Genomic DNA, 26,003 nt, shown 5'->3' with positions numbered 1-26,003 from the left:
CACCTACTTCATGCCATATGTATTAGCCACAAGCTTGGCATAAATATCTAGGTCTTAGGATAGGAGAGCTAATAAAAGGTTTAATTGCCACATAGGATAGAGGGTTTTTTTTTTTTTTGGCTTTTACACATAAGAACTACTGAAATTCGGATTATATGTGAGTGATGGTCTACCCTTTTGTCTCATAAATCCAAAAATCTCATTTCTAAAGTTTAACTATGAAATCTTCAAATAAAAGTTTTAAATTTTAATTATACGAATTTCTCTCGTAAACGTAAGAAATATAAATCTTCATCTTGTTTTCTCATGATTTTTGATATTTTCGTGTACGAATTTGATCTAATAATCGATTCATTGATTCATTAATTTATTTGTTAATTTATATAAAATTTAATATTTGATTATGATTGCAATATTTTCTTATTCTTATAATTAACCTGACAGAAAAAATTGTCATGAAGCAACTATCAATCTAATCAATGTAGTATTCATGTTATCATCATTCTTTAACAGATTTAATACTATAAATATCAATTATTTAAACTTTGACTTTAATGGTTGTTATTTCTTTCAGGAAAAACCAAAATACAAAGTATGACCAACCAACTCTCAGATATATCTAAATTAATAAATTATATCAAAAGAAAAATAATATTATCTAAATACCAAAATTTTTTTTGTCAAAAATTATTTATATGTAATATCCATTATTCATGCCGTATTAAAGAAAATTTAAAAATTTTCAATGAAAATTTTCATCGATAAAAATCAAATTATTGTTTTAGTGATTTGCATCACTATCAAATGCCAAGTTGCAATGTTAATCATTTGCTGTCATAACTAAATGCTTTGCAGCTAAATGTCCAACACATATTAGTTTAGATTATAGCATTTTGAATGATGGTAGAAACCTAGCAACCTCTCCATATACCTATTACTATTTGAATATTTGATTCGATAATAAATAATATTATATATTTTTCCTTTATTCAAAAGGTAAGATTTAAATTTTTTTAGAGTTAAGTGATAATTGAGAAAAAAAAAAAAGAAAGATTGTTGATAATGTAGGATATGGTACAAGGTAGAAATTTAATAAAATTTCCAATATGAAAATTTGTAGGTTTTATAATGGAATGATTAACCTTAACATTGCCTACCTGGCTGAACAAATAATGTCTGGGATTTGAGGCCCAAGTAAGTGAATTTAATTAGAGTCTGGACCCTCTAATAAGCCTCAATCTGTCATTTTGCATTTGGATTAATTAATAATTATTGGCCTTGCTTTGGTTTGTCTTTGAATTTTTAGTCCTCTCCCCTTTTTGGGTTCCTTTTTAAGACTTCAGAAACCATAATCTTACGCACATAACTTCAGTTTAATAACCAAAAAATAGAAACTAGCTGGGCCTTTACTATTTGAGAATTGGATATCACATCCTAACTCTTGGTCTTTTCTTTATTCAATTTCAAATTAGAAGGTGTCCCAAGGCCCATTTTGGAACATTATTCAGGGTCTTTTTTTTTGCCTTATTCAATCATTTTTCTTTACCCTTTTATGTTATTTTCATTATAAAATTTCAGAGCTAATAATCTTCATCAACAAAAATAATTTTTTTTTCAATCAAACTAAAATTTTATTAATATCAAAAGCCGATACATGATTACAATCTTCATTCAAAAATCAATTACAAAGATACATATTACTGTTAAAAATACAATTCTTAATTTCACTTCATATTATCGTCATACGTTAACTTTATCAACATCAAATTGAGCAAAAGAGTCCGTAATAGAAACTATACTCATATTCAGTAGGTTGTTTTTAGTCATTTAAATGTGTCCAAACCCAAGCATTGAAAGAAATAGAAAAAATGAAGAAAATTAAACAATAGAATTGTACCATTATTAGAATAAATCCACTTGGGGATTCCAATTTTGGGTAAATGCCGGCTTCTGACTTATCCATTTCTAATTACCATTAAACAAGGAAGGTTTGACAAGCAACCCCAAAAGAAAATATATTTTCCCCATATGATTCTACATCATCACATGCTAACACAAGGACTAGTCTAAGTCTTTTGGTTCCAGCCGTCCCCTTCATGTGCTTCATTTTTGTAACATGTAAGAGTATTGATTTGTCATCCTCATTTAAATAAAAAAATAAAACCCATCTAGAGATCAGAAAGGCTGCCTAGCTGGTTGTTTAAGGAAGTTGAAACCAAACCCATCTGCTAATGATCTAAGCTTAATTTGTGTCTTTGACCAAACTTTCTCTTTTTTAATATAACTCCAACTGTTATCCTCAATATAGTTTACTATTATTGGAATTTTTCTAATACTTAGGAGATATATATTACATACATATTCCGATGCGGCATTGGTTTTCGTCGACTATTTCGATAAAAAATTTAATTTTAATATATTTTATATTTAATTTGAAATTTTTTTAATAATACAGATATTGGATGCTTTTTAATATAAAAAAGTAAGAAAAATCATTAAAAATAAATTCATCACCGTCATTGTTCCTAAATTTAAGGGATTAACAGGCCATTAATCCATTATTATTATCCTCTTTATGTCTTTCACTGTGGGTATTATTGCCTTCACCTTTGCATGTTGATTGTTGTGATACGGAGTCAAAGATCTGAAAAGATGTAAAGAATAATAACAATGTCAAATTTTGTTGCTTGCAGCCTAAATCAAGAAGTTTCTCTTTCTTCGGGTTTGGTCTTTAGACCTGTTTATGTCTGACTTGGAATGACAAAGATGTAAATGATGAGTTGAAGGGAAGCACATGTGGTTGGATCACTTTGGTTTCCTTTCTTCAACAAGCTCAAACAAATAAGATTTATGAAGAAGATTAGTTGATTCTTTGGCTAACTTATATCCCATGGTTATTTCATCATGCTTGTAATGAACTTGTACTACAAATGAAACCCATCAGTTTCAGCATCAGACAATGAATTTTGGGAACGTGATTCCTCAATGGGTAGGTATCCCTCAAAACCCTATTCTGAATTAAAGTAGCTCTTTTGTTTTCCATGTTCAAAGATGACATGATCTCAGTGGTGGCTTTAGTGTCATACCATTGACTTCTCAACCTTTTTAGGGTTTTTTTTAATTATTTTTAATTTTTTTTTGGGGAAGCAATCAATTTTGACAACTAGCAAAAACCCACTAAGTTTATAAGGACCTCAGAAGGCTATTCATTTTTGTCACCTTTGTTACATGCATGACAACCTGTCATCTCTATCTCTCTCTCTCTCTGCTCACCACCCCTTCTTCTTAGCATTAGTTGAGCATTCAAGTTTGCAACCTTTTTCTTTTGCCTCTTTTCCATTCATTCATTCATTCACTCACTCACTTTGTTAGGTCTTGGAGCATTGAAAGAGCCTCTTCGCAGGTTCCATCCACATCCAGTCAGATGCTTGTCTCTTATAATTCAAGAAACCTGCCTAAGCCCTTAACTAACTATCATCCTATATTTTGATTATGACACTTAATCAAGTAATTAGGGTTCAATTAACGGGTGTCTATATATAAACATTGATTAAAAATAATCAAAATATTATTAAAAAATTGTTTTAACTTTTTTTTTTTGTAAATATCACTTTAACTGGTGTCCCTAGACATCTATATACATTTCCTATTAATTAAATACTTAAGTATTTTCTTATTAGCTTGTGACAATATATAACCAATATTGATAGTTGACATTATAGTATTTATTTGGCCTCAAATCAATATATTTAAATTTCGAAGTCATCGAAGTCAAATTTTCAAACCGAAAACTCTCTTAAAATATAAAATATAAAGTAGAGATCGATATTATTATTACAAATGAGACAAGAAAATGATAGGAATAATTTAGAAAAAAAATCCAATTGTACTGTGATTGCCTAATAACCTCTATAATGCAACAGATCACATCAGAAAACAAGCAAGAAATGGGATAGATTGATACAAAAATGATCTTAATTCTCAGTTGGTTTATGTAATTGTTTCCACTTAGAAGGAGGGACCCTTCACAAAGGGAAGAGGGCTCTATCTTTTAGATGCAAAAGTCATATTCCTTCACTACAAGAGAACATGCTCAAGGGACCCAAGACAGTGGATCCTTTTTTAATTTAGCTCCTTTTGAGACCACATTTATGTTTCCAGCTTGTTTCCCATGTAGAAAGAGAAAGAGGGAGAGAGGGGTTTTAATTACAGTAAGTGGGAGAATCATTAAGTAAAGAATCCCCTACGGCTCCTTTTGTGGGGTTTTGGACTCTCTTTTGTAACCCTAAATTTGCCACACTTTCTGGGGCAAGTCAACACAAAAGTATAAAGCAGGCTTTTCCAAGGGAACATCCCCCCTCCTAATTGTGTCCCTAAATCTCTGATTAGGGGCTATGGATTAATTAAAAGTACATCATAACATAAGCTTAACTTGTATTTATAATAACTTAGCAAGTTTATTTCCATTTCTTTTTCTTAAATTGCTTATTTTCAAGACAGCACCCGGGATCGGGAGACAAATCTATTAAAACTCATTATTTTGCATAAAAAAATTATACGTAATATGTATGTATGTAAGTCCGTATGTATTATAAAAATAATTTAATAAGAAATTGGATGGAACAAATTTACCACAGTGAAATGACTGACTCAATGATTGATCAAAAACCCTTTTGATTTTATCTGGTTGCACTAAAGGTCAGCATATCTCTATGGCTAAGCCTGTGAGGTGTCGGTGGGGACTCTCACCACTTGGATTTTTTCAGTGCATGTGACCAGGATTTGACATGGACAAGAGGGCTCTGCAGACTTTTGAATTCACCTTGGATTTTTTTGTATAATTGTTGGCATGTACTAGTATTGTAAAACTGCCTTCATAATACCAAAAATTTCCTTGGCAAAGACCATGGGTATCTCCCAAAAATATTGTTGGCTTTTGGGTCCATCAAAACCCCACTTGATGTCTCTAACCTAGTGCAATTGCATGACCTTTGATTTTGCAATTGTGAGTAATGAGTGAATCCATGGTCCAAATGCCATGAGTGGCCATTATTTGGAAACCACCCATCTCTGTCCTCAATCATGATAGTGACCCTAGCCCTCTTTTTTTGTCCCAATTCAAAGAATAGTAAAATCAAGCTATGAGGGTTGGGTTTTTAATTAATTATATTTCAAGGTAATGCTAACCTAATTCAATCTTAAATCTCTTATTATTTGAATCCCTCAAATATAAATTAAACTAAAGCTATTATTTGATCATATGAAAAGAGATTGACAGAAAACATGACTTGATAGTGAGTCTGACAGAAATCAAATTTTCATTAAATTTAAGAATTTATTTAACTCAAAATAAAAATTTTAAAAATTCATTTAAATATAATAAAATTAAAAAATTAGTAAAATAAATATATATTAATATTTTTTGGGGTTTAAGTCTAAATTAAGAAAACCTGGTAGTTGTAAATTGCTTTAGACTCAAAGTTTCAAGTTATTACTGCTAAAAGGATTAGTACCATAATCAAAATACATGCGCCCAATTTTCCTAATTAATCTGTTCAATTAGGTAGCAGTAGGTTACCCGATATTAAAAATGGCTTTGTCTTAAAAGAAAAGCAGAAACCTAAGTCAAATACATATTGCAACCTTTGTTAACATTTCTTTTTCCTTAACCCAAATAGGATTTTTCTTGAGATTACGTAATTTCATCAAAGATAATCTTATGTGTTTGTGTATATATATATATATATATATTTCATGGTTTATATAATAATATACATAATTTTGAAATATCTAGGATATTTATTAATATAAATAAATGGGAAAGTAATAATGGTGATTGATCCCCAACCTAAAAGCTTTAAAAAAGTTGAAAAATGAGTTTACATGAAGGACAAAAAACAGTGAACAACTTCACTATGCATTCAGCAGTTTTAGTGCATGACATAATGACTTGCCACCTAAAGTTGTGATAAATCATATTCAATTGCCTCTTCAAAATGGGTATGCAAATTAAAGTCTTCTTTTTCCCAAAGGATAGTTGAGCATTTTTTGAGTTTGAGATTTTCAATTATTATGAAATTTAAAGTTAAAATCTAATTTAAAAGTAAAGATTAAAACCTTCTTAATTTAAAATATATTGATATCGAATTTAGGGTTTCATGGACATAGATTTCGAATATATTTTGATCTTTTTTGACATTTTAGAATAATTAATTATAACAAAAACTTCTTAGAAATTATGATCTCACACATAGTAAACATGATGAGGCAATCCCCACCATTGGATCTATCCATCATAATGGGGCCAAGCAAAAATTTATTTCCTGCCTAAGTCAAAAAAGTGCTTCCCCCTCATAGATTGTTGCTGACTGGTAATCTAATTATCCTGAAAGTGACTTCAACATAATCCACAAAGACAAAACCAAAGAATAGATTATTGAAAAGAATTGTTGAATTGATTCAATTAGGAATCAAAAGAAGAACCTTTTGTTTTGGGTAAAACCAAAAGAGAGTAGTCAGTCTCTATATGCTTTGCAGCTACAAGTTTTGGGATTTTCTCCCCTTTTCCCCTCAAAACTTTAGCCAAAACCCAACATTTTTCTCTTTGTCTTAATGTTTAGCCAACCCCCAAGACCCAAGTTGGATGAGCACATCCACCTTCTTTATATTTCCAACAAGTTGCATGTTGTGTGTTAAGAGCAAAAATTATTAGGTAAGACCCTTTGTTTTCATCTACCTTTTACTCTTTATCATTAAAGAAAAAGGACTTGCTTTGGTGACATATTTAAATTATTATTATTTTTTTTAAAAGTTCGTATCAGATCACGATTCTTTTTATTACCATTTTACAATTATTCAATCTAAGTTTTACCTAACCTACAATAAATAGTTAGGATTGCATAATGATTTCGTACTCTCACGATTAATTACACATTAAAACACCTATTTCGATCAAAAAATTTACTTAAAACATGTAATCGGTCAATTAAATTTATTATCATGGAATTATAAGAAAATCCCATAAATTTGAAATCAAAGAGTATTCAATGATTTTAATTGATTTTGAAAGTCAATTTGCAAGCCTTGATTTTTGGGTATCTTGGGGTGCTATTGTACCAACAAAAGAAATCCACTGGACATGGAAGAGAAGTGTTGGATTTGGCTTTCCAGAAGGGAATGAAAATTTGGTCAAAATAATTAATTGAGTAGAGCTTTTAATTGTTGAACATGTGGCTTTGATTTTGACGAATCATCTCTGTTGAAAGTAACCAAAAGACAAAGCAGCATTCACTAGGGTGAGTAAACTGAGAACAGCAATTCCAGGTAATGCTTGGGTTCATAAAATTCAGAAAATGACTGGTAGTTGGAATTTTAGAACCATTTTATATAAATATTTGATTGAATAATAAGTGTATATATATTTTTATTTAAAATATCAAATTTCGTTCGAAACTTTTATTTGTATTCAATAACTAATTCATATATATATGTCATGCAAAATGTAACATTTGCTCTTAATTATCATATTGAATATATTTAATTAAAATTTTTATCTTAAATATTGTGAAAATTAAAGAGAGACGAATGTTTAAGGACGAATTAAATACGGTTTTGGTTTTTATGAAAAATACATATTGCAAAAGAAAAAGACAAAAATATTGCATTAAATGGCTGGCACAAATCAGTGGCAATGATGAAAACAAAGTAAAAGTTAAGGGGCAATTCTCTAAAAGCAGAACTTCAGAAAATGGTTGTAAGGAAAAAAAAAATTCTTAGTAATATTTCTTAATACTTCGCCCCTTAGAATCAGCAGCTCCACATCTAATTTCCAAACGAGATTAAGAAGCCAAAAAAAAGGCTGCTAAATCTCTGACTCAATCTCCACAAAACGAAAGGTCAAAAGCTTCCCTTGCCAACCCTTTCCATTCACTTCTCTCTCTCTCTCTCTCTCTATTAAATCTCACTTGTAATTCACTCCTTCACCTTATTTATTTACTCCTCACAGCCCCAAAGAAATGTTTCCTTCCTTTTCCTTCTTACTACAACAGCAATCCCCATATTTGTTTTCAACCAAAATGCTGCCTTTGCCTAACTTCATCATCTCTGGTTGTTCAACATCCTGAAGAACAAAACCCAAATCTTAAAAACCTGGCTTTTAGTGCAAAGGAGGGACCTTGAAAACTGAAAAGAAAACAAAAACCGATTTTTTTTTTTTGTTATCATGGAAAGTAAATGGAGGAAAGCAAAGTTGGCTCTGGGGTTGAACATGTGTTTGTATGTGCCTCATCAGAAGCTTGATGATTCATCACCACCATCATCATCAACATCATCCATTAAACATTCTCATGATGCTGCTAATGTTCCTTCAAGGTTTTCTTCAGATGCTATTCCTCTGTCATCAGTTTCTCCTTCAGGCAACGAGTGCCGCCCCACAACTCCGACCCCTTCTTCTTCGGGGCTCCGGTTGTCCAAATCCAGCTCAAAATCTTCCAAGGTCTGCATTTTTTTTCCCATTTTGTTACCAAAATCACTTCTTCTTTTTTTTTTTTTACTCGTGAATGGGAATAAAGTTGGGACTTCTTTTTTTTTTTCAGATTTTTGCTTATGTTGCTAATTTTGGTTTTTTTCCCCCTTGCTGGATCTTAGAGGAAATTCTGGTTCTCAGTGATTAGCGTATTTGGTTAATTTTTTTAATTAACTTAATCCAACACTTTATTTTTTATCTTCAGAAATGGTGGGATTTATGTGAAAGGGTAATTTTTTACACTATTTTAATACAAACTACCGCTAGCGTCAGTTGTACCCTGCCTAACTTCTGCTTTTTGAGATAATCTTGATCTTGAATAATGGGATTCAATGTATGAACGAGGAAGGGTTTGTGTGGGGATAAGATTTTGTACGTGTCAGGCACTGTTTAATCTTGTCAGGTTTCAATTTATTTTGTTGGCTGTAGAAATTTGATTTGTTTTACCCTATACATCTACCTTGGTTTCAACTTTCAATGCTACTTATCATGTGGGGTAGGAGGGGTGGTGGGGATGTGTGATAGTGTGCTGATTCTGAAATTTCTGAGGATGGATATTTGTTGTTGTGTTGTTTTCAACTCTCCTATAAGGCCATATGGAGCCAATGTGGGGATAAAGTGGACTAGTCTCTTTAAGGACCATTGTCCTTTGGCTTATTAGAAAAGGAAAACAACACCCTACTGTCCGCTGTACTCTCTCTCTCTCTCTCACTTGATGGAAAAGTGCTTTGTCTGGTCAGCATAGCTGCACTATACCACAGACACATATTTCTAACTCTCTCTCTCTCCTTTTGATGATAATTTTGTAAAAGGCTGTGGACCGTTGGTTGTGAGCATTTGCTGTAGTAAGCTTCAGAGAGAAAAAAGGAGTAATGGGAAATGGAAAATAAAGAAAAAATATAAAATTTTGGGGGCAAACCCCATCATTTCCACTTCTTTTGATGAACTTTGCATTATTTTCTTTTTATTTCTTTTTTGGGTTATTTTGTTGAAAGGTTCATCATTAGTTTGAGAGGGTTTGTTTGATTATTCTTACTTTTTTAAAGGTCACCCCTTTTGTTTTTGTTGAATTCCTTATATGTCCTTTTACAATGCTTTGACTACTTACCATTGACCTCTTATGGTTTGTTAGCTTTAGTTTCCTAGCCATTTCAGTGTAGTTAACCCTGGTCTCAAACCAAGTAGGGCTTTATAATGTAGGTAGGTTGCATTTTGTTTCTTCTTTTCATGCGCCAGTCTCAATAATAGAGCTGTATGGTGACAGAAAGGGTCAGTGATGGGCACTACTACACTTGACCTTTGAAAATTTCACATTTTTCCAGAAACACTAGATATTTTATATAAAGGTAATTGTCAGATGGATGGTTTCGACATAAAGGTAATTGTCAGATGGATGGTTTCGAGTAAGATATGGATTTGGATCACAATGGAGAAATTAAATTTCTGTTAATACTTCAGAAACATATGAATCCGAATCCTTCTTAAAGATATCTGCCAACTTTGATCCTCTTGAATTGGAACTTGCTCCTTTTTTTTTTTTTTGTAAAATTCCATGGCACTTGGGGCGATATGAATTTTGTTAATGAGTGCTTATGAAAAAGTTTTTGTAATTTAATGCGCTGTTTGTACTAGTTCCAGCTTCCTCAAGCTGCTGGAGTTTTGGGATACTGCCGATTGTTTCCTCTAGGATCAGTTTTTGTTTTGGGGAGGGGGAGGTGTTAAAGTAACTCTTACATTTTAGTGTAGTAATTGCTTTAAAGCTTTGCTTTAGCTACGCATATTGTACTTCAGACATGTCAGTATTATTTTCTCACATGCCTGTCCTTCCAAACTGCAGAAAACCTGTGCAATATGCCTGACAGCAATGAAACCGGGTCAAGGCCATGCTATTTTCACGGCAGAATGCTCCCATTCTTTCCACTTCCACTGTATAACTTCTAATGTAAAACATGGAAATCAGATTTGTCCAGTTTGCAGAGCAAAATGGAAGGAGATCCCCTTTCAAAGTCCTGCTTCTGATCTTCCCAATGGAAGGTCTAGGATTAGCCCAGTGGATTGGCCCCGGGATGATGCCTGGTTGACTGTTGTACGACGGCTACCTTCCCCTCGATTAGATTCAACTAGGCAGATTTCTTCACTTTTTCATGCCTCTGAGCCAGGAACCTTTGATGATGATGAAGTCCTAGATCAGCAGGTTGAGACTACTGAAGAAAATGTCTTTGCCAAGGATATTACTAAAATTAATTCTATTGGAGCAATAGAAGTTAAAACATATCCTGAAGTTTCAGCTGTTCCGAGAGCAACCTGTCATAATAATTTTGCTATATTAATCCATCTCAAAGCTCCCCATGCAAGTGGAGGGCAAAATAGCAGAAATCAAACTGTAATTCCCCCAACGAATCAAAATTCTCGTGCCCCAGTTGACCTTGTCACTGTTCTTGATGTTAGTGGCAGCATGGCAGGTACCAAGCTTGCATTGCTAAAACGAGCTATGGGGTTTGTGATACAGCATCTTGGGCCCTCTGACCGGCTTTCTGTTATAGCATTCTCCTCAACAGCCCGTCGCCTCTTTCCTCTTCGCCGGATGACTGAGACTGGACGGCAGGAAGCACTGCAGGCTGTTAACTCTCTTACGTCAAATGGTGGGACAAATATTGCTGAAGGGCTTAGGAAAGGTGCCAAGGTGATTCTAGATCGCAAGTCGAAGAACCCTGTTGGAAGCATCATACTGTTATCCGATGGGCAGGATACTTATACTGTGACAAGTCCTAGTGGAGCCCATTCCAGGGCAGATTACAAATCACTTCTTCCTATCTCAATTCATCGGGATGGTGGGGCAGGTCTCCGTATCCCTGTGCATGCCTTTGGGTTTGGTGCAGATCATGATGCTGCTTCAATGCATTCAATTTCTGAGATATCTGGGGGTACATTTTCTTTCATAGAAGCTGAGGCTGTGATCCAGGATGCATTTGCCCAATGCATTGGAGGGCTTTTAAGTGTGGTAGTGCAGGAGGCATGTGTTAAAGTTGAGTGTTCACACCCAAATTTGCGAATTAATTCAATAAAGGCAGGGAGTTATCGAACCAGCATGACGGCTGATGCAAGAACAGGTTCTATTGATGTAGGAGACTTGTATGCTGAAGAAGAAAGGGATTTTTTGGTGACAGTCAATGTTCCAGTTGATGAATCCAGTGATGAGATGTCATTGCTGAAAGTTAGATGTATTTACAGAGACCCCATTTCAAAAGAAATGGTATCCTTGGAAGAAGCCAATGAAGTAAAGATCCAGAGGGCCACAATAATTGGACAACCAGTAGTGTCAATGGAAGTAGACAGGCAGCGAAATAGGCTCCGTGCTGCGGAGGCTATGGCTGAGGCTAGAGCTGCTGCTGAACATGGTGATCTAACTGGTGCTGTCTCTCTCCTTGAGAGCTGTCGCAGGGCTTTATCAGAAACCATTTGTGCACAGGCTGGTGACAGGTTATGTGTTGCACTATGTGCTGAGCTGAAGGAGATGCAAGAAAGAATGGCAAACCGTCATGTGTATGAGTCATCTGGAAGGGCTTATGTGTTGTCGGGTTTGAGCTCACATTCCTGGCAGAGAGCAACTGCACGAGGTGATTCCACCGACAGTACAAGCCTTGTTCAAGCTTACCAGACCCCTTCCATGACAGACATGGTGACTCGTTCTCAGACCATGTTTTTTGGGAACCCTCCACAACGAAAGCTTCGACAAGCTCAGTCATTTCCAGCACGTCCACAGCCAAGGTAATCAGTGGCGAAATCCTCAAAAAATTCTCCTCACCCTACATTCATTTTCTATATCCACAAACCTTTTGTTTTGTGAAATTTTTGTCTTTCATTTTTGTTGCTTGGGAAAGCGGGGGTAAATTGGCGAAATAGAAATGGGGTTCGGTGTTTTTTACGTGGTGGGTATATTTTCTTGTTCTAATATGTAAATTAATAAAAATTGGAGACAATTGAAATGAACGGTTTGAGTGGAGATAAATGGAGGTGAGAATAGGGAGAATCTGGGAATTAGGTGCTTTACATATTTTGATAATGGAGCATTGTACATAGGCAGCAATGGTTTTTTTTTTCCTCTTTCCTTCAAAAACGGTATAGCCATGTAATTGTGGGATACTTGGGGTGAATTCTTCACTTAAATATATGATATGGTATATCTGCTTTTGATTCTTTTCCACAAGTTTTTCGTCTACTACTCTTGAGAATTTGCTGAGTAGCATGGTAAACAAGAGTAAGCATATGCTTCATTCTTACATGAACTTGGCATTGATGTTGTTCTGTCTGATTCCAAATTCTGGTCCCAACCTTAAAAATCCAGTAAACGACATACTATCAGATTGGGTTTTCCCCATAATCCCTCTGAATGTTTGAATCATAATGGTTGAATGTGTGGGTGTTCCCCATAAATCCTACAAGGTTGTACCATTTTGAGTCTTTTATGACTTCACATCAATGTAGGAGAAGGATCCCACCTTTCTCCCTGATTCTTGGTCACTTTCAGCCTGTATCGGAAATCTTTCTGGTAAGGATGGAAATATCATCAAGATGCATGGTTAGTACTCTCAGGTTGCATGATTTGCACCCAGATTCTTAAAGCCGAACAAATCCATGGTGGACTTTGTTGAGGAAGAAAATATCATCAAATTTACATGATTGGTCTCAAGGAATAAAAAATTCCCCATAAAATATCTTCAAACCAAGAAAAGTGTGACAACGTGTTCTCGTGTTGCTTTTTCCTCCTTTAATTGGAGCTGCCATGGAATACCCCACAAGAGTTAATGATGGCTTCTGTCAAGTGACTTCCTACCATGTTGGCACAGCCAAATTCCAGACTGGTTTAAGAAGAAAATCAGCAATATCCACATGGATAACCAAGATTGCAATAAATTAACAAGAGAATTGATGCCAAGTTGCCCATTGAGATGAGTTTCATCTAGTTTTGAGGTAATTTTACTTTTATTTTAAATTTTCGTAAAAATTGAAGACAGACAAATATTTAGAGATCGAAATAATTGTATTATATATATATATATATATATATATATATATATATATGCATACGTACACTCGTACGAGAAATAAAGAAATATTCATTACAAAATAAGAACATTTGAAAGAAACAAAGCCAATAAAATGGAAGTTTAAACAATTATTTTGGGATGATGTAAGTTGATCACCCACCATATCTAATTCCAATCATGAAAATCATCAACATCATACCCGTTTTGATTAATTGACCAATCTATCACCAGCCCTCTGATCCACAGCCTACGGTCAGGAGTCAATTAGACTGGGAAAAATATAATCACATGGCCCCACCTTTGCATGTGATTACCACGTGAAAAACTATAATATTACTACAAAAAAAGGCGCCACCTCGTGTTCAGTGCAAAGATATTAGCTCCAATTAATTTCACCTTCCATTTGTCTTTACCTACATAAAACACGAAATTCCAACCAAATTAGTTTAATTGAAATCTTAATTAAAAATTACGAATTTATATTTAATTCACCGTCCATATAAATTTTGTAATTATGGACGAATCATACCTATAATCTCATTAATAAATAAATTTATACATCAAGAATTCTCATGTGAGAATCATTAGATATTTATCTTTATATATTTGTAAAATAATATTTTGTGATTAAATAATAATGTATATGTATGTAGACCATTGAAATCATGAATGAAGACTGCGAAAGGAAAAGGAAACAAAGAGTGACATAAAGCAATTGTTTATTCCCAAAGAAGATTGGTTTAGGTGAGCCAAATTTTCGTGATTTGTTCTGACTTCTCTTTTTATATAGCTTTTGCTTCTTTTTAGTAATTCTAATCAATTGGTATTATTAGTTTAATGATGTTTAGATTGCCTATAAATCCAACCACGTGATCAGAATGATTGGCATCCTTTGATCAACGGTCCATATCAACTTAGGCCCCTTCATCCCCCCCAAAATCCGGACAACGACACAAGACAAGAAATGGGACCTCCACGTAGAAACAACCACTTTATATCTGGCTTTGAACAGTCCCCAACGTATGCAGTAGCAGACAGTAGCAGTATATGTCTTTGAAGCTAAGCCATGTTCGTTCTCGTTCTTATCTTTTTTTAACCGTTGCCAAATTGGCAAAAGCTCTGAACTTTGTCTAACTTTATCAATTTTTACAAAGAACCCATTAATCCTGAAGGAAAATGGTTGAGAAGTCATTTTCGTGTTGGCAAATGGGTAGCTTTCAGAGAGGTGGTTGATGGGTTTGTTTTTCTGTTTCTATTCCAGTTTCTGAATGCTTCTGCATATTCAAAACCTTATCAGTCTCTGTCTATTTCTTTTTAAATGTGCTGTTACATGTTTCTTCTTCATTGCAAACTCCTTTTTCTTTTTTCAACTTAATAACTACTGAAATGTGGTTGGTATTCAAGCATTTAAGAGCAATGAATTATCCATTCTTCTGAGCTTCCTCAGGAGGTTATGCTGTCCAGTTTAACACTCAGGTTTGAACTTAAACAATATATCCAGCTTATTTATTCTGTGTTTTTTTTTCTTTCTCTTACGTATGGTGGTATCCTCTCTGTCTAAAAGCAAGTTTACTTCTAACAATGTTGATGAATTAGCATGTTGGTTTCATCTTGGAAGTTCTGGGAACAAGATTCATAATTAGGTTTTGCTAGCTAGGTAGGTGTCCATTCTACACCATTAAATGCAGTTGCAGCTGGAGTTGGGGAGTAAGGCCTCCGGTGCCATTATTTTGAAAACCAATTTGTGCCCTGTAGACCATGTGTATATATTTAATATTTGAAGTAACTATACTCTAATAACTGTTTCAATTTAGCTAGACCTTATATGTTTTTTGCTTTTTGGACACTTATGATTGGAGGCTGTCTCTGGGGACTGTAGACAGATACTAGTAATTAATATTTTGTGAAGTTTGTTATAGAAATTTTGGTATAGAATATTGGCATTGAGTGTGTAACATGGTATTACTTGTTCCTTGCTTGCTTGCTTGACTACCTTGGGAAAGGGTTGAAAGAATTAGAATTGGCAGCCTAAGATGTTTGTTGGCCAACCAGAATTGGGCAATACCTATCATGCTATATTAACTTTCCATTTTTTGATGGTCTGGCCATCTCATCTAGAGTCTGGGCATGAATTTAGAGGCATCCTCAGTTTTGCTTAGTCTGAGATTCCAAATGCTCTATCACACATGATCTTTCAATCTCTGAACCAATCTTGCCATATCCATAGTTGCAGAATCATTTGATTAAATTCTTACCCCTTTTTCTTTGTCACATCAATTTTCAAACTTTGGGTTGTCATTTGTTTTCTGCAGAGTCGAGGCATTTAAGATCAGGGAAATTTGAACAGTTGTGCGTGGCCACTAATGAAGGTTTGTATATGATTTAGAGGTTGTTTCTTTTCAAATTGAATATTATAGTTGTTTTATCCGGTTATTGATTTTATTATTTCATGTTATTATGCTTCTGAGATGTTTCAGGCATATCCATTTTGATCACTTGATATATAGGTAGAACTACATAATCAAAATGAATGAAGCTGGAGTCTAGCATTTGGTTCACCTCAGACTCGAATAACTAGAGCAATTTTTTCCTTTTACCATGGTTTTGTGAATTCAAGATTTCTGGAAAATCTGCCCATGTCTTTGCTGCAAAGCAATTTAGCTTGTTTTAGCTTTTGATATATAGGTAGATAGCTTTTAGCAATTTTGCCCATGTCTTTTGTACCCACCCATCCTCTGTTTTCAATTAGATTGCTTTCACTTCTGTTGTCAATCTTATACTTTGTTGAAGCAGTACAAGGCATTCATTTTGGAATTATAACACAGAGATAACAAGATTTTTTTCCACTTCAGTGCTCAAATTGGAAGAAATGAAGCTCGAGGTGGAAGTTTCTCTTGCTTTTGTCATTAGCTTGATTTGGTTTCAGCATGGTCTTTGCGGTTAGTATGAATATACTTCTCTCTTTAAATCTGGTCTCTTCTTCGTCTTTTCTTTATACATCCCATATTACCATTGGGAATCCTGGGTTCTGTGTGTACATTTGCCTGATATTTCTCTAGCTTAAGGTCTAGCTTTGGCAACCCCAAAAGTTTACTTTCTTCACCTGTCTTTTAAGCTTTCTCAGGCATGAAGACTTGTAAATGCTTCTCATTGTTTGTTTGCTACCTACATAATTGCCACTTATCTCAATTTCCTTGTAATCATTTGATGGCAGATGAACTTTCTAATACATCAGGCGTAAACAACTGGACATGCACATGCTCTTCCTTAAATCAGGGAAACCAGACCTCTGTTCTTAAATCTAACTGTTCAAGATCCTGTGATTGCAGTCCAGGTATGCTGATATTATTGTGGTATGATAATTTTGAATCTTCGAGCTTCTTTTTATATAATTCTGCTGGTGCCAGTGATTGACAGAAGTCGCTCTTACTATTATTTAACTACTATTATCTAGCATTTTTGTGGAACTATCACCAACTTTTTGTATCTAAAACACCAAATTCTGTGACATCATATGTGGCAGTTGAACCAAGTGGAGATAGGTGGACATGTTTATGTGCTACTGATGGATTGCCTAAAGTAGCAGTCAACAATCATGATACTACGTGTTTTACCGCCTGCAACTGCACTGCTGGTACTTTCTTCCAACTCCCAATGTAAATGCATATTTCTGAAGAATTCAATAGCTCAGCTGCCTGTATGCACCATGAACCAGAAGATTGCCTGGTTTGATGGAAGGAGCTTTTAAAACAAATTCTAGATAACCAGTGAACATGAATGTTTCCATTTTCTTTTTTAATTTTATCAAGTAATTAATATATATTTAATCTTTCATCTTTGATACTATGGTTTGTTATTCAAAGTAATTGGCCAGTATTCAGATAAAGATTAGGAGCTTATTCAGTGGCACTTAATTGAATTGACAGGATCTCTTCCTCAGGCACCAGCTTCAAGAAATCACTACTCTAACAGAGTTGTTGTGATTATTCTATTACTCTCTGTCATTCTCACAACACTGGCATTTCTTGCTTCAGTAACATGCTATTTCTGTCGAAAGGACAAGTGCGCGAAGTGCCCTATCCAACCACCAATATTCTCATCAGATAAAGAAACAAGTTGCAATAGTGCTACCAACTTGATAAGTCATAAGACTTCTTTGGTGTCAGAAACTATAGTTAACGTCAGCTTCCCTACTAAACCTGTTGCGGGTATATAAGCTGTAACATGTTATAACTTCCCTTTCTTTGATTTGCTTTTAATTGTAATACAAACTCTTAACCATTTCTTGCCCTGCTAGCTCTCTGGGTTTTTTTATGTTTCTGAACCTTGCATACTGCATTCTTCGTTCTGAACTTGGTTTGGGATATATAAAGCATGACGTCTTCTCTATTTTCAGGATGCTTTCAAAAGGCTTCATTCCTTTGTCGGGGAAAAAAAGGGACTATACTTGGAACAATTTGCCAGTTCGCCTACTCTGAACTGGAAAATGCAACCAATAAGTTCTCCAATTCCAACCTTATAGGACTTGGAGGAAGTAGCTTTGTGTACCGGGGCCAGCTTAAGGATGGAAGAATTGTTGCAGTCAAGCGACTTAAACTTCAAGGAGGCCCTGATGTAGATTCCATCTTTTCAACAGAGGTACAATCTCAACTTGGCTTTTAAACAAGAGATTTTATGTTGTTCTCCAAAACACTATAAGGTATTTTACAGTGTTGTTTTGCTTAGGTCGAGCTGTTGTCAAGGCTACATCACTGTCATGTGGTGCCCTTGCTTGGCTACTGTTCAGAATTCAGCGGGAAACATGCTGAGAGGCTACTGGTATTTGAATACATGCCTAATGGTAATTTGAGGGATTGTTTGGATGGGAATTTGGGGGAGAACATGACCTGGGAAACTCGTGTTGGTATTGCTATTGGTGCTGCAAGGGGCTTGGAATATCTTCATGAAGCGGCTGCTCCTAGAATATTGCATAGAGATGTAAAATCCACAAATATTCTTCTGGACAACAACTGGAGAGCTAAAGTAAGAGTGATTACTATTAGACTTCTATTACAAATATTAAGCTCCAGATGGAAAGAGGAAAAGAACCAAGTATAATGTTTACAAAAATATATTTTAGACAATGTCTTGAGAAAATTAGATGACAAATAAATATATATTGAGTTTGAACTTGAAATGTGATGCTAACATACATTAATTTCGCACACATTTGTGTACATATTGGTTTCTAACATAAATAGTGAACATGTGCAGATAACTGATCTTGGTTTGGCCAAACATGTAAGAGCTGATGGAGTTCCCAGCTGTTCCAGTTCTCCAGCAAGAATGCAAGGCACTTTTGGCTATTTTGCCCCTGAATATGCAATTGTTGGAAAAGCCTCACTTATGTCAGATGTATTCAGTTTCGGCGTAGTTCTTCTGGAACTGATCACTGGTCGGCAACCCATCCAGGAATCAAACAATAAAGAAGAAAGTCTTGTTATATGGGTAAAATAGATATTTTCATGGTAGTTTTTTAAGCAGCTCTCTTCCATTGCCTCTTCTTCTTTTATGCAACGCTAAATTTCTGGATGTTGGTTGTGATGCTTAAACTATTTGTCTGCACTTTGTCCCATTCAGGCTACCCCTCGTTTACAGGATAGTAAGCGAGTGACCTCAGAGTTACCTGACCCACGTTTAAAAGGGAATTTTCCAGAAGAAGAGATGCAGATAATGGCTTACCTAGCAAAGGAGTGCTTGCTGTTAGACCCTGACGCTCGACCAACAATGAGTGAGGTTGTGCAAATCCTCTCAACTATTGCACCAGATAAATCTAAAAGAATGAATATCCCTGTAAATTTTTTCCAGGTAATGCTTTAAACCTGTTCAGAAGTCGATGCTTGTCCATCTTTGCTCTATGATAGTTACATGGTTTATAGTACCATACTCCTAATGGAAACAACTGGCCTCATTAATTAAAATCAAGATGAATACATCTAATAATATGAGGGTTGCCATGTCTTCTAACCTATTAATGAGCCCAATAATCTTGCCTGTTTTCTTGTGCAGATGTCATCAGCCCATAACGTGAAGAATGAAGCTCTTGTAGAGAGACATCAAAGCGTAATTGAGGCTTTATATGATACAGAGGAGCATATGCCAGCTGCGTCTATTAGTTCAGCTGAGAGCTCACCGCCATTAAGTACAGATGGTATTGAAATTATCGGCAAAGAAATAGGTCCCCTTCCTGCTGAGTGTATGGAGAGGCTGATCCTTTTGAGTTCCAATGCTAGGAGTTGGCGTGTCAATGATGATGAAGCAGTAGACTTAACAGAGCCTCGGTTTGAATCATTCCGCATGGCAAATGTTAAGTCCCCCTGAGAAGAACCCATCCAACTGACAGGATTAACACATTTTGCACAAGTTTGCTTTGGTTGGTTTCTGCTGTGTACTCTAAGAAAGGAACATCATATAGGGAGTAGGTTTTTGAGAAAATATCCATTTGATTTTTTGTTTGTTGTGGGGGGTTGTCTTGAAGAATAGGCCACACACAGGTTGTGTTAGTACTAGGTCATAGTTTTTCCTTTATCGCGTTTCATGCATTTGTACAGAAAATTTATACAAAATTAATAAAAAAAATCAAATCAACTGAAGTCTGTAGATGATAGGCAATCTTTTTCAGTATGGATGTAATGGCCATTGCAGGAGAATCAGTTCTACTTTTAAGTAGCCGTCATCAAACATTCAATATCGAATTTTTAACTTGTCTCACACGATCCATTGCACCCAAAAAATCCTTGAACCAAATACAAGTTGACAGAACAATCATGAATGCCATCATGTTTGGGTTCATTTTTCAATTATTTTCTCATCTAGAAGGTCCAGTGCAGCAGCTTTATACAGCAATGCTCTTCCTTGTTAACTGCCTTAGATTTCGGATGTCTGGCAAGTCTCAGAGCAGTTAGAGTAACTTTGTTCATGTGTTAGTTGGGTGTCTCGTTTTTGCAGACTTGGAGTCTCCCTTTGAACGGTAGTTGGTATATGACTTTGAGAAAGGATGGTAGAATTCCATCAACATATATAATAAACTCACCATTTAAGCCTTCTTCCCAAGGTCTTATCACCATTCTCAACATTCCAGGGTCAGCAATGGATCCACCTCCGCCTCCAAGTACACCGCTGCTAGCTTCGGCTCCTCCTCAGGATGGAGGGTTTTGGGAATCTTGGTAAGCTGTTCTCTCCCCAGTACTGCATTTTACTTCTGCAGGAAGAAACAAAACAGCCTTTCTCATTTTCTTGGCTTCCCTATCTGTTTGCAGCTTGTGGTTGCTGTGCTGCTGTGGTGTATTTAGAAGCTGCTGCCCTCCACTCTTCGAGCCCGGGCCTCCTCCTCCCTAGAGCTGCATTGCTTTAAGGAATTGTAGAAGAGTTGATTGATTTTTCCCTTCTGTTTGCCTATTTTTAAGCAAGTTTACATGACTTGGAAGCACCCTTGGTTTCCTTTTGTCTTCTTCTAATTGTGTATTGATCAGGATTGAAACTTATTGGAACTGATTCTTCTTGTTGTCTTTTGTTCTCATTCTCATGTATCTGCTGAGATTACAGTTTGCCAAATCCTGTAAATCAATTCCCACTTTATGTTCATCCATGATATATAAATATTCAAAGGAAATAACCCTTTGACTTGGTTAAAGTATCTCTTCTTATTGGATCTCCTTATCTTAATTGTTCTTGATATATCGATTTGATGGTATCCAAATATTTTTGATTCAATAATTTTTTAGATTTAAATTACGTAATTTTAAAAAAATAAATTAATTTAAACTTTTAAATAAATTTTAATTGATAAGGTAAAAACATAACTTCTATCAAATGAGGTATAAGTGAGGACTCTTAACTTTCACTCTGAGATTAATAGTAGTAATTCTATAATGCATAATCCATTAAAAATCAACCTTTTTCTCTCATTTTCTCCGCAACCAAACACAGGGTAGTGCAAGGGTGATTGCGTCATTAAAGTCGGGTACTCAAATATCACTCCAACGATATCGTTTAGAGGGAGTATTTAATTTTTGCCCTTTCGAAGCGTACCGTCTTGACCTGGCAGCACGAACAATGAAACCTGGACCAACTTGAAAATAGAGCAGAGCTTGTGACTGAAACCAAAACGGAGAAGGAGGAGAAACCAGAAGCAGAAAAAGCATGGACGCAAAACCCGGTTCAGCTCCGACAACGTATTCCCCGTCTCTGACTCAGAAAACCCGACCACCCATTTTCAAAGGCAACGATCTCGATTGGGTTCGACCAGATGGCCGCGGCTTCCATCAGTGCCGACCCGCATGTAAGCTTCTTCTGTTCTTTGTCTTTGTTTAGCTTTTATTTATGGGTGTTCTTTTTCTTCCTTTTTTCCTTTTTGGGTTTAATCTGATCATGGATATAGGTAATTTGGCTTTTGATTTTACTTTTTGATCATGTTTTGCAAGTAAAGCTGAAAACTTTGGCGGTTTATTTAGATGTTGGCAAGCTGTCTCGACTCTTTGATAATCATCCTAGAAAAAAAGTTTCCCTTTTTCTTCTGTGTGTCTCTCTGTATGTTAGTGTGATTCATCACCTGGGGTATGCGTAAGTTTATTTGCTTTTAGTGACATCATTAAAGGCTTGTCTTTGTTCATAATCTCATACTGGATATGGTATAATATGAAACTTTATATTAAATGTCTTTGGTAGATTGGTGCTGTTTGATGTCTTGATGAGTTAAATAAGCCCAATACGTAATTTTGTTTGGTTGTTTTTCATACTTCGTTGGATGTTTGTAAGCATTTCTCTGTTTAAGTTTGTTTCAGCTGCGTGTTCTGTTTGGCCAATAGTCCAGGAGTTTAAGTGGTTTTGCTTCTTCAAGTTTTACTTGTGCCAGTATGCTCTATCTTTGGTTCCCGTGTCTCCTTTCTTATCCTTATTTAAAATTTGAGTGTTCATTCTTATGACAAAAGAGAGTATGAGGTTTCCATTCTTGTTCAGTTGTCATGCCATGGTATAATCAATTCCTGCTTCTACCACAAAGTATCAATTTTCTTATAGTTTTTAGGCTTCTGGAACGTAAGAAAGATGGATTCTTATAGAAAAGTTATGGCTCATTCTCCATATCCTTCTTTGTATTGGTGTTTCTTGGATTCTGATTTGCTGAATTGAAATGAATGCTCAAATGTTGGTGATTTGCAGTTTTCAGGACAGGTGCTGTAAATTCTGCTTCTGGATCTGCTTATGCTGAGTTTGGAAATACCAAGGTCATTGTGTCTGTGTGAGTCATCTGTGTTAAAATTCTCATATTCTTTTTGGTTGGAATTTTACAGCCATATGCTTTCTTTAGAAAAATTTTGTTTCAAATACTGATAGGTTTCTGGTGATTATTCTGCATATTCACATGTCATTGGTCTTTAACAATTTAGATTTGGACCAAGAGAAAGCAAGAAAGCAATGATGTACAGTGATATTGGGCGGTTAAATTGTAATGTCAGCTATACAACTTTTGCCACTCCAGTTCGAGGACAGGTATGTCAGATGATTTGAAGTGTAAATTTTTTGAGGTGCCATTAATTATTTTCCATAACTTATTTGATCTAATCTTTTAATCTCCTTTTTAGTTCTTTTCTCCCATTAAATTGATTCTATTTCTTGGATCTCCTTTTTCTTAGGGATCAGACCACAAAGAGTTTTCCTCAATGCTTCATAAAGCTTTGGAAGGTGCAATAATGTTGGAAACATTCCCCAAGACCACCGTGGATGTTTTTGCATTGGTGTTGGAATCTGGGGGCAGTAAGTGCTTGTATCAATATTTAGTAATTAGGCTTCAGTTGGCTTGTTATTTGTTCTTATACATATTCTTTTTTCAGTGGCTTTTTCTTTTCTGCTGTGATGCTAGGATGTGGCTAGCATTTCATTCTAAACAGATACTGAAATTAGCCTGAATAATTTGCTTATTTTTCGCTTTCCAAACTTGGTTGTAACTGAGGATCCACTACCATGAGAGAAGTAATGTTCAGTTTTTTATGCTATGTGAATTAGTTTATTAATAGATTTTATCCACACTCTGCTGTAAGTTTCTTAATCAAATTTTCCACATTTTCTCACATTTCCTAACCTGTCTATTCTTTTGATCCTTCTTGTACCCTCTCTCGCAATTTGGTTCCCAATTTACTACAATTAGTTATGTTTCAAATCATGGTCATTTTAGTGAATAATTTAGGTGATTGTATAGTGTCAAAAGTTCATTTTTATAATCATGATGAAAATTCTTGTAAGCTATGGATATGTCCTAAACTCTTGTATTGCCATTTGTTGATAAGTTCGTAACATTGGTTGCAGGTGATCTTCCTGTAGTGATATCATGTGCTAGTCTTGCCCTTGCAGATGCAGGGATCATGATGTATGACCTTGTTGCTGCAGTTTCTGTGGTAAGTGTCTTTGCTCATGTTTTGCACTTGAGCATTAGGCATTATGATCTTCATGCACATATAAATTTGAGCAACTCTTTCCTGCTCGTTTGTGCTCATTTTACTTTGCTTCAGTTCACTTTGGCTGCTTTGTTATGCACTTCCCTAGCTATCTGCAGTAGTAATTATTACAACCATGCTATTATTGATGCTGTCCTAGTGCCAGTATATCAGTTATATGTCAACAAATTTGATCTTGTGCTTGATGTAGTAGGTGGTTAAAAATTTTGTAACAAGGAAAGTGGGATTGATGATGAATTGCTACAAATTGGAAAATTAACAGCAGCATCAATATGCAGAAGCTTGTCCTTTGCTGCATGAACTTGATGCCATTCTCCTTACCCATGGTAGAATGGATTTGTCCTTTTTAACCTGGAAGACTGATGTAGACTGCCTTGTGATTTCCACTCTAAAGAGCTCGCTTTTTTCACATATGTTTCTCTATGTTACTTCCTGCGCTGATGCATAAATTTGGTTGCTAGTCCTGTCTAGGGAAAAATCTCGTGATTGATCCTATTCTCGAAGAGGAAAGCTACCAAGATGGAAGCTTAATGCTTACATGTATGCCTTCTCGTTATGAGGTCACTCAATTAATATTTACAGGAGAATGGTCAACCCCAGATATTAATGAGGTATGCCTTTTGATATAATACATATTTCTCCTTTTGGCTTGTACGTTAGCTCCATCAATATTTTGTGGAAAATTTGGGCAACCAATTCTGCAAAGCAAAAATGCTATAGCTGTGGTGCCAACAGCTCTAATATTGCTTCCATATACAGGCAATGCAGCTTTGCCTTGATGCTTGTGGTAAGCTTGGTAAAGTCATGAGGTCATGCTTGAAGGAAGCTACGTCTGCTTCACAAGAGTAAAAAGGGCCTCTTACTTTTTGTTTTTACAACACAAACTCTCTCTCTTTCTCCTTTCAACCTTTTCTTCAGTGTATTATGCAGACTTTCTGAGAATTTTGTAATCGAGTCGAGTTTATTTCCCCACATTTCAAATGTTATTTACATTGATTCCTAGTTCCACTAAAAATCAATCAATATGAGAAGTTTTAAGCAGCAGATTGTCTTTTATTAGATTTGAATCAGAAATTGTAAATGAATTTTGCTGTTGGTTTAGCTTCTATTCTCTCAAGGGAGTTGCTGGCAAACCATCAATCTTTAAGTGGAGTGCAGTAAAGCTGAATAGATTAATTAGCTTATATGTAAAGCTTGATTTCATTATTCAGAAATTAAAATGGTTGCATGTGTGATTCCTTTTGTTTTGTTTGGGCCAAATACAGGCCCTGGCAACTGGTCATATGACAGCAATCGCCAGAATACTGACAGTGAATGGTGTCCCAGCATCTGGTTCTTGAGTTTCTGATCCCAGTTTCAGGCCCAGTAGAACATAGATTGCAGCTGGTTGGGGTGTAAAGAAATTAATAGCCATGTACACATCCTTGAAAGCTTGGATGCATGAAATCACATTCAAATCATATTCCCCATAAAAGATCAAAATTCCCATCGGGTGAGCATTAATTATTTCTAATCGAATAAATTGATCGATATTGATTGAAATTGAATAAATCAGTACGGTTTTGCATTGAATTTGATCAAATCGATATGGTTTATTTGGATTTTTCAACTATTAATCGAATATTCATCCTTAATTACTATATGTATCAAGTTGGGTATGTATAGGGGACATGAAAATCAATAATGAGATGTCTGACAATCAGTTAGCATGTCACCATCCGAACTGTCCATATATTTAACACAAATAAGCAATCCATTTCATGCATGTAGAAAAAGAAAATGTGAGAGCAAACGTGTGAAACTTTCATCAAGTTAATGTCACAACTATCTCAGATGCGTATAGGAAATCATAGCATTGGTATGTCAGATGTAAAGAAGTGTGGGTCATGCATTGATCCATGTATAGCATTTAAAGATCTTTGTGGCTTCCATAATGTGGCC

General features: G+C 35.3%; 3 protein-coding genes across 6 annotated transcripts; all 3 read left to right on the top strand.

Moving 5' to 3' along the window:
• LOC18590900 lies at window positions 7,838-12,731 on the top strand. 2 transcript variants are annotated; one of them, XM_018127764.1, is made up of 2 exons: window positions 7,838-8,494; window positions 10,362-12,731. In XM_018127764.1, the coding sequence occupies exons 1-2, from the start codon at window positions 8,222-8,224 to the stop codon at window positions 12,294-12,296; spliced, it is 2,208 nt and encodes a 735-aa protein (XP_017983253.1). In that variant the 5' UTR covers window positions 7,838-8,221; the 3' UTR covers window positions 12,297-12,731. The 2 variants fall into 2 exon arrangements, with proteins under 2 accessions (XP_017983253.1, XP_017983255.1); XM_018127766.1 differs by lacking the exon at window positions 7,838-8,494 and adding an exon at window positions 9,023-9,902.
• Window positions 14,642-20,204, top strand: LOC18590899 (receptor-like serine/threonine-protein kinase NCRK). Of its 3 annotated transcripts, none has more exons than XM_007016722.2 (11): window positions 14,642-15,048; window positions 15,885-15,941; window positions 16,425-16,511; window positions 16,787-16,906; window positions 17,096-17,206; window positions 17,499-17,780; window positions 17,969-18,210; window positions 18,298-18,594; window positions 18,826-19,059; window positions 19,192-19,419; window positions 19,621-20,204. In XM_007016722.2, the coding sequence occupies exons 3-11, from the start codon at window positions 16,442-16,444 to the stop codon at window positions 19,930-19,932; spliced, it is 1,896 nt and encodes a 631-aa protein (XP_007016784.2). In that variant the 5' UTR covers window positions 14,642-15,048; window positions 15,885-15,941; window positions 16,425-16,441; the 3' UTR covers window positions 19,933-20,204. The 3 variants fall into 3 exon arrangements, with proteins under 3 accessions (XP_007016784.2, XP_017983159.1, XP_017983160.1); XM_018127670.1 differs by lacking the exon at window positions 14,642-15,048 and adding an exon at window positions 15,382-15,461; XM_018127671.1 differs by lacking the exons at window positions 14,642-15,048; window positions 17,499-17,780 and having other exon boundaries at window positions 15,538-15,941.
• Window positions 21,578-25,163, top strand: LOC18590897 (exosome complex component RRP41-like). The gene is made up of 7 exons (XM_007016719.2): window positions 21,578-21,892; window positions 22,771-22,849; window positions 22,998-23,100; window positions 23,244-23,364; window positions 23,914-24,002; window positions 24,524-24,673; window positions 24,822-25,163. Exons 1-7 carry the CDS (start codon window positions 21,754-21,756, stop codon window positions 24,909-24,911), a joined length of 771 nt encoding a protein of 256 aa, XP_007016781.2. The 5' UTR covers window positions 21,578-21,753; the 3' UTR covers window positions 24,912-25,163.

Source organism: Theobroma cacao, chromosome 9 (genome assembly GCF_000208745.1).
Source record: "Theobroma cacao cultivar B97-61/B2 chromosome 9, Criollo_cocoa_genome_V2, whole genome shotgun sequence".
Classification (NCBI taxonomy): domain Eukaryota; kingdom Viridiplantae; phylum Streptophyta; class Magnoliopsida; order Malvales; family Malvaceae; genus Theobroma; species Theobroma cacao.
This window is presented reverse-complemented; position numbering and strand designations above follow the sequence as displayed.

Excerpts from the sequence above, each read along its gene's own strand:
- LOC18590900 (XM_018127764.1), top strand. The coding sequence starts at position 8,222 with ATGGAAAGTAAATGGAGGAAAGCAAAGTTGGCTCTGGGGTTGAACATG. Across the intron at positions 8,495-10,361 it reads CCAGCTCAAAATCTTCCAAG|AAAACCTGTGCAATATGCCT; the intron begins GTCTGCATTTTT and ends TCCAAACTGCAG.
- LOC18590899 (XM_007016722.2), top strand. The coding sequence starts at position 16,442 with ATGAAGCTCGAGGTGGAAGTTTCTCTTGCTTTTGTCATTAGCTTGATT. Across the intron at positions 16,512-16,786 it reads GTTTCAGCATGGTCTTTGCG|ATGAACTTTCTAATACATCA; the intron begins GTTAGTATGAAT and ends ATTTGATGGCAG. Across the intron at positions 16,907-17,095 it reads ATCCTGTGATTGCAGTCCAG|TTGAACCAAGTGGAGATAGG; the intron begins GTATGCTGATAT and ends CATATGTGGCAG.
- LOC18590897 (XM_007016719.2), top strand. The coding sequence starts at position 21,754 with ATGGACGCAAAACCCGGTTCAGCTCCGACAACGTATTCCCCGTCTCTG. Across the intron at positions 22,850-22,997 it reads ACCAAGGTCATTGTGTCTGT|ATTTGGACCAAGAGAAAGCA; the intron begins GTGAGTCATCTG and ends TTAACAATTTAG. Across the intron at positions 23,365-23,913 it reads GGTGTTGGAATCTGGGGGCA|GTGATCTTCCTGTAGTGATA; the intron begins GTAAGTGCTTGT and ends CATTGGTTGCAG.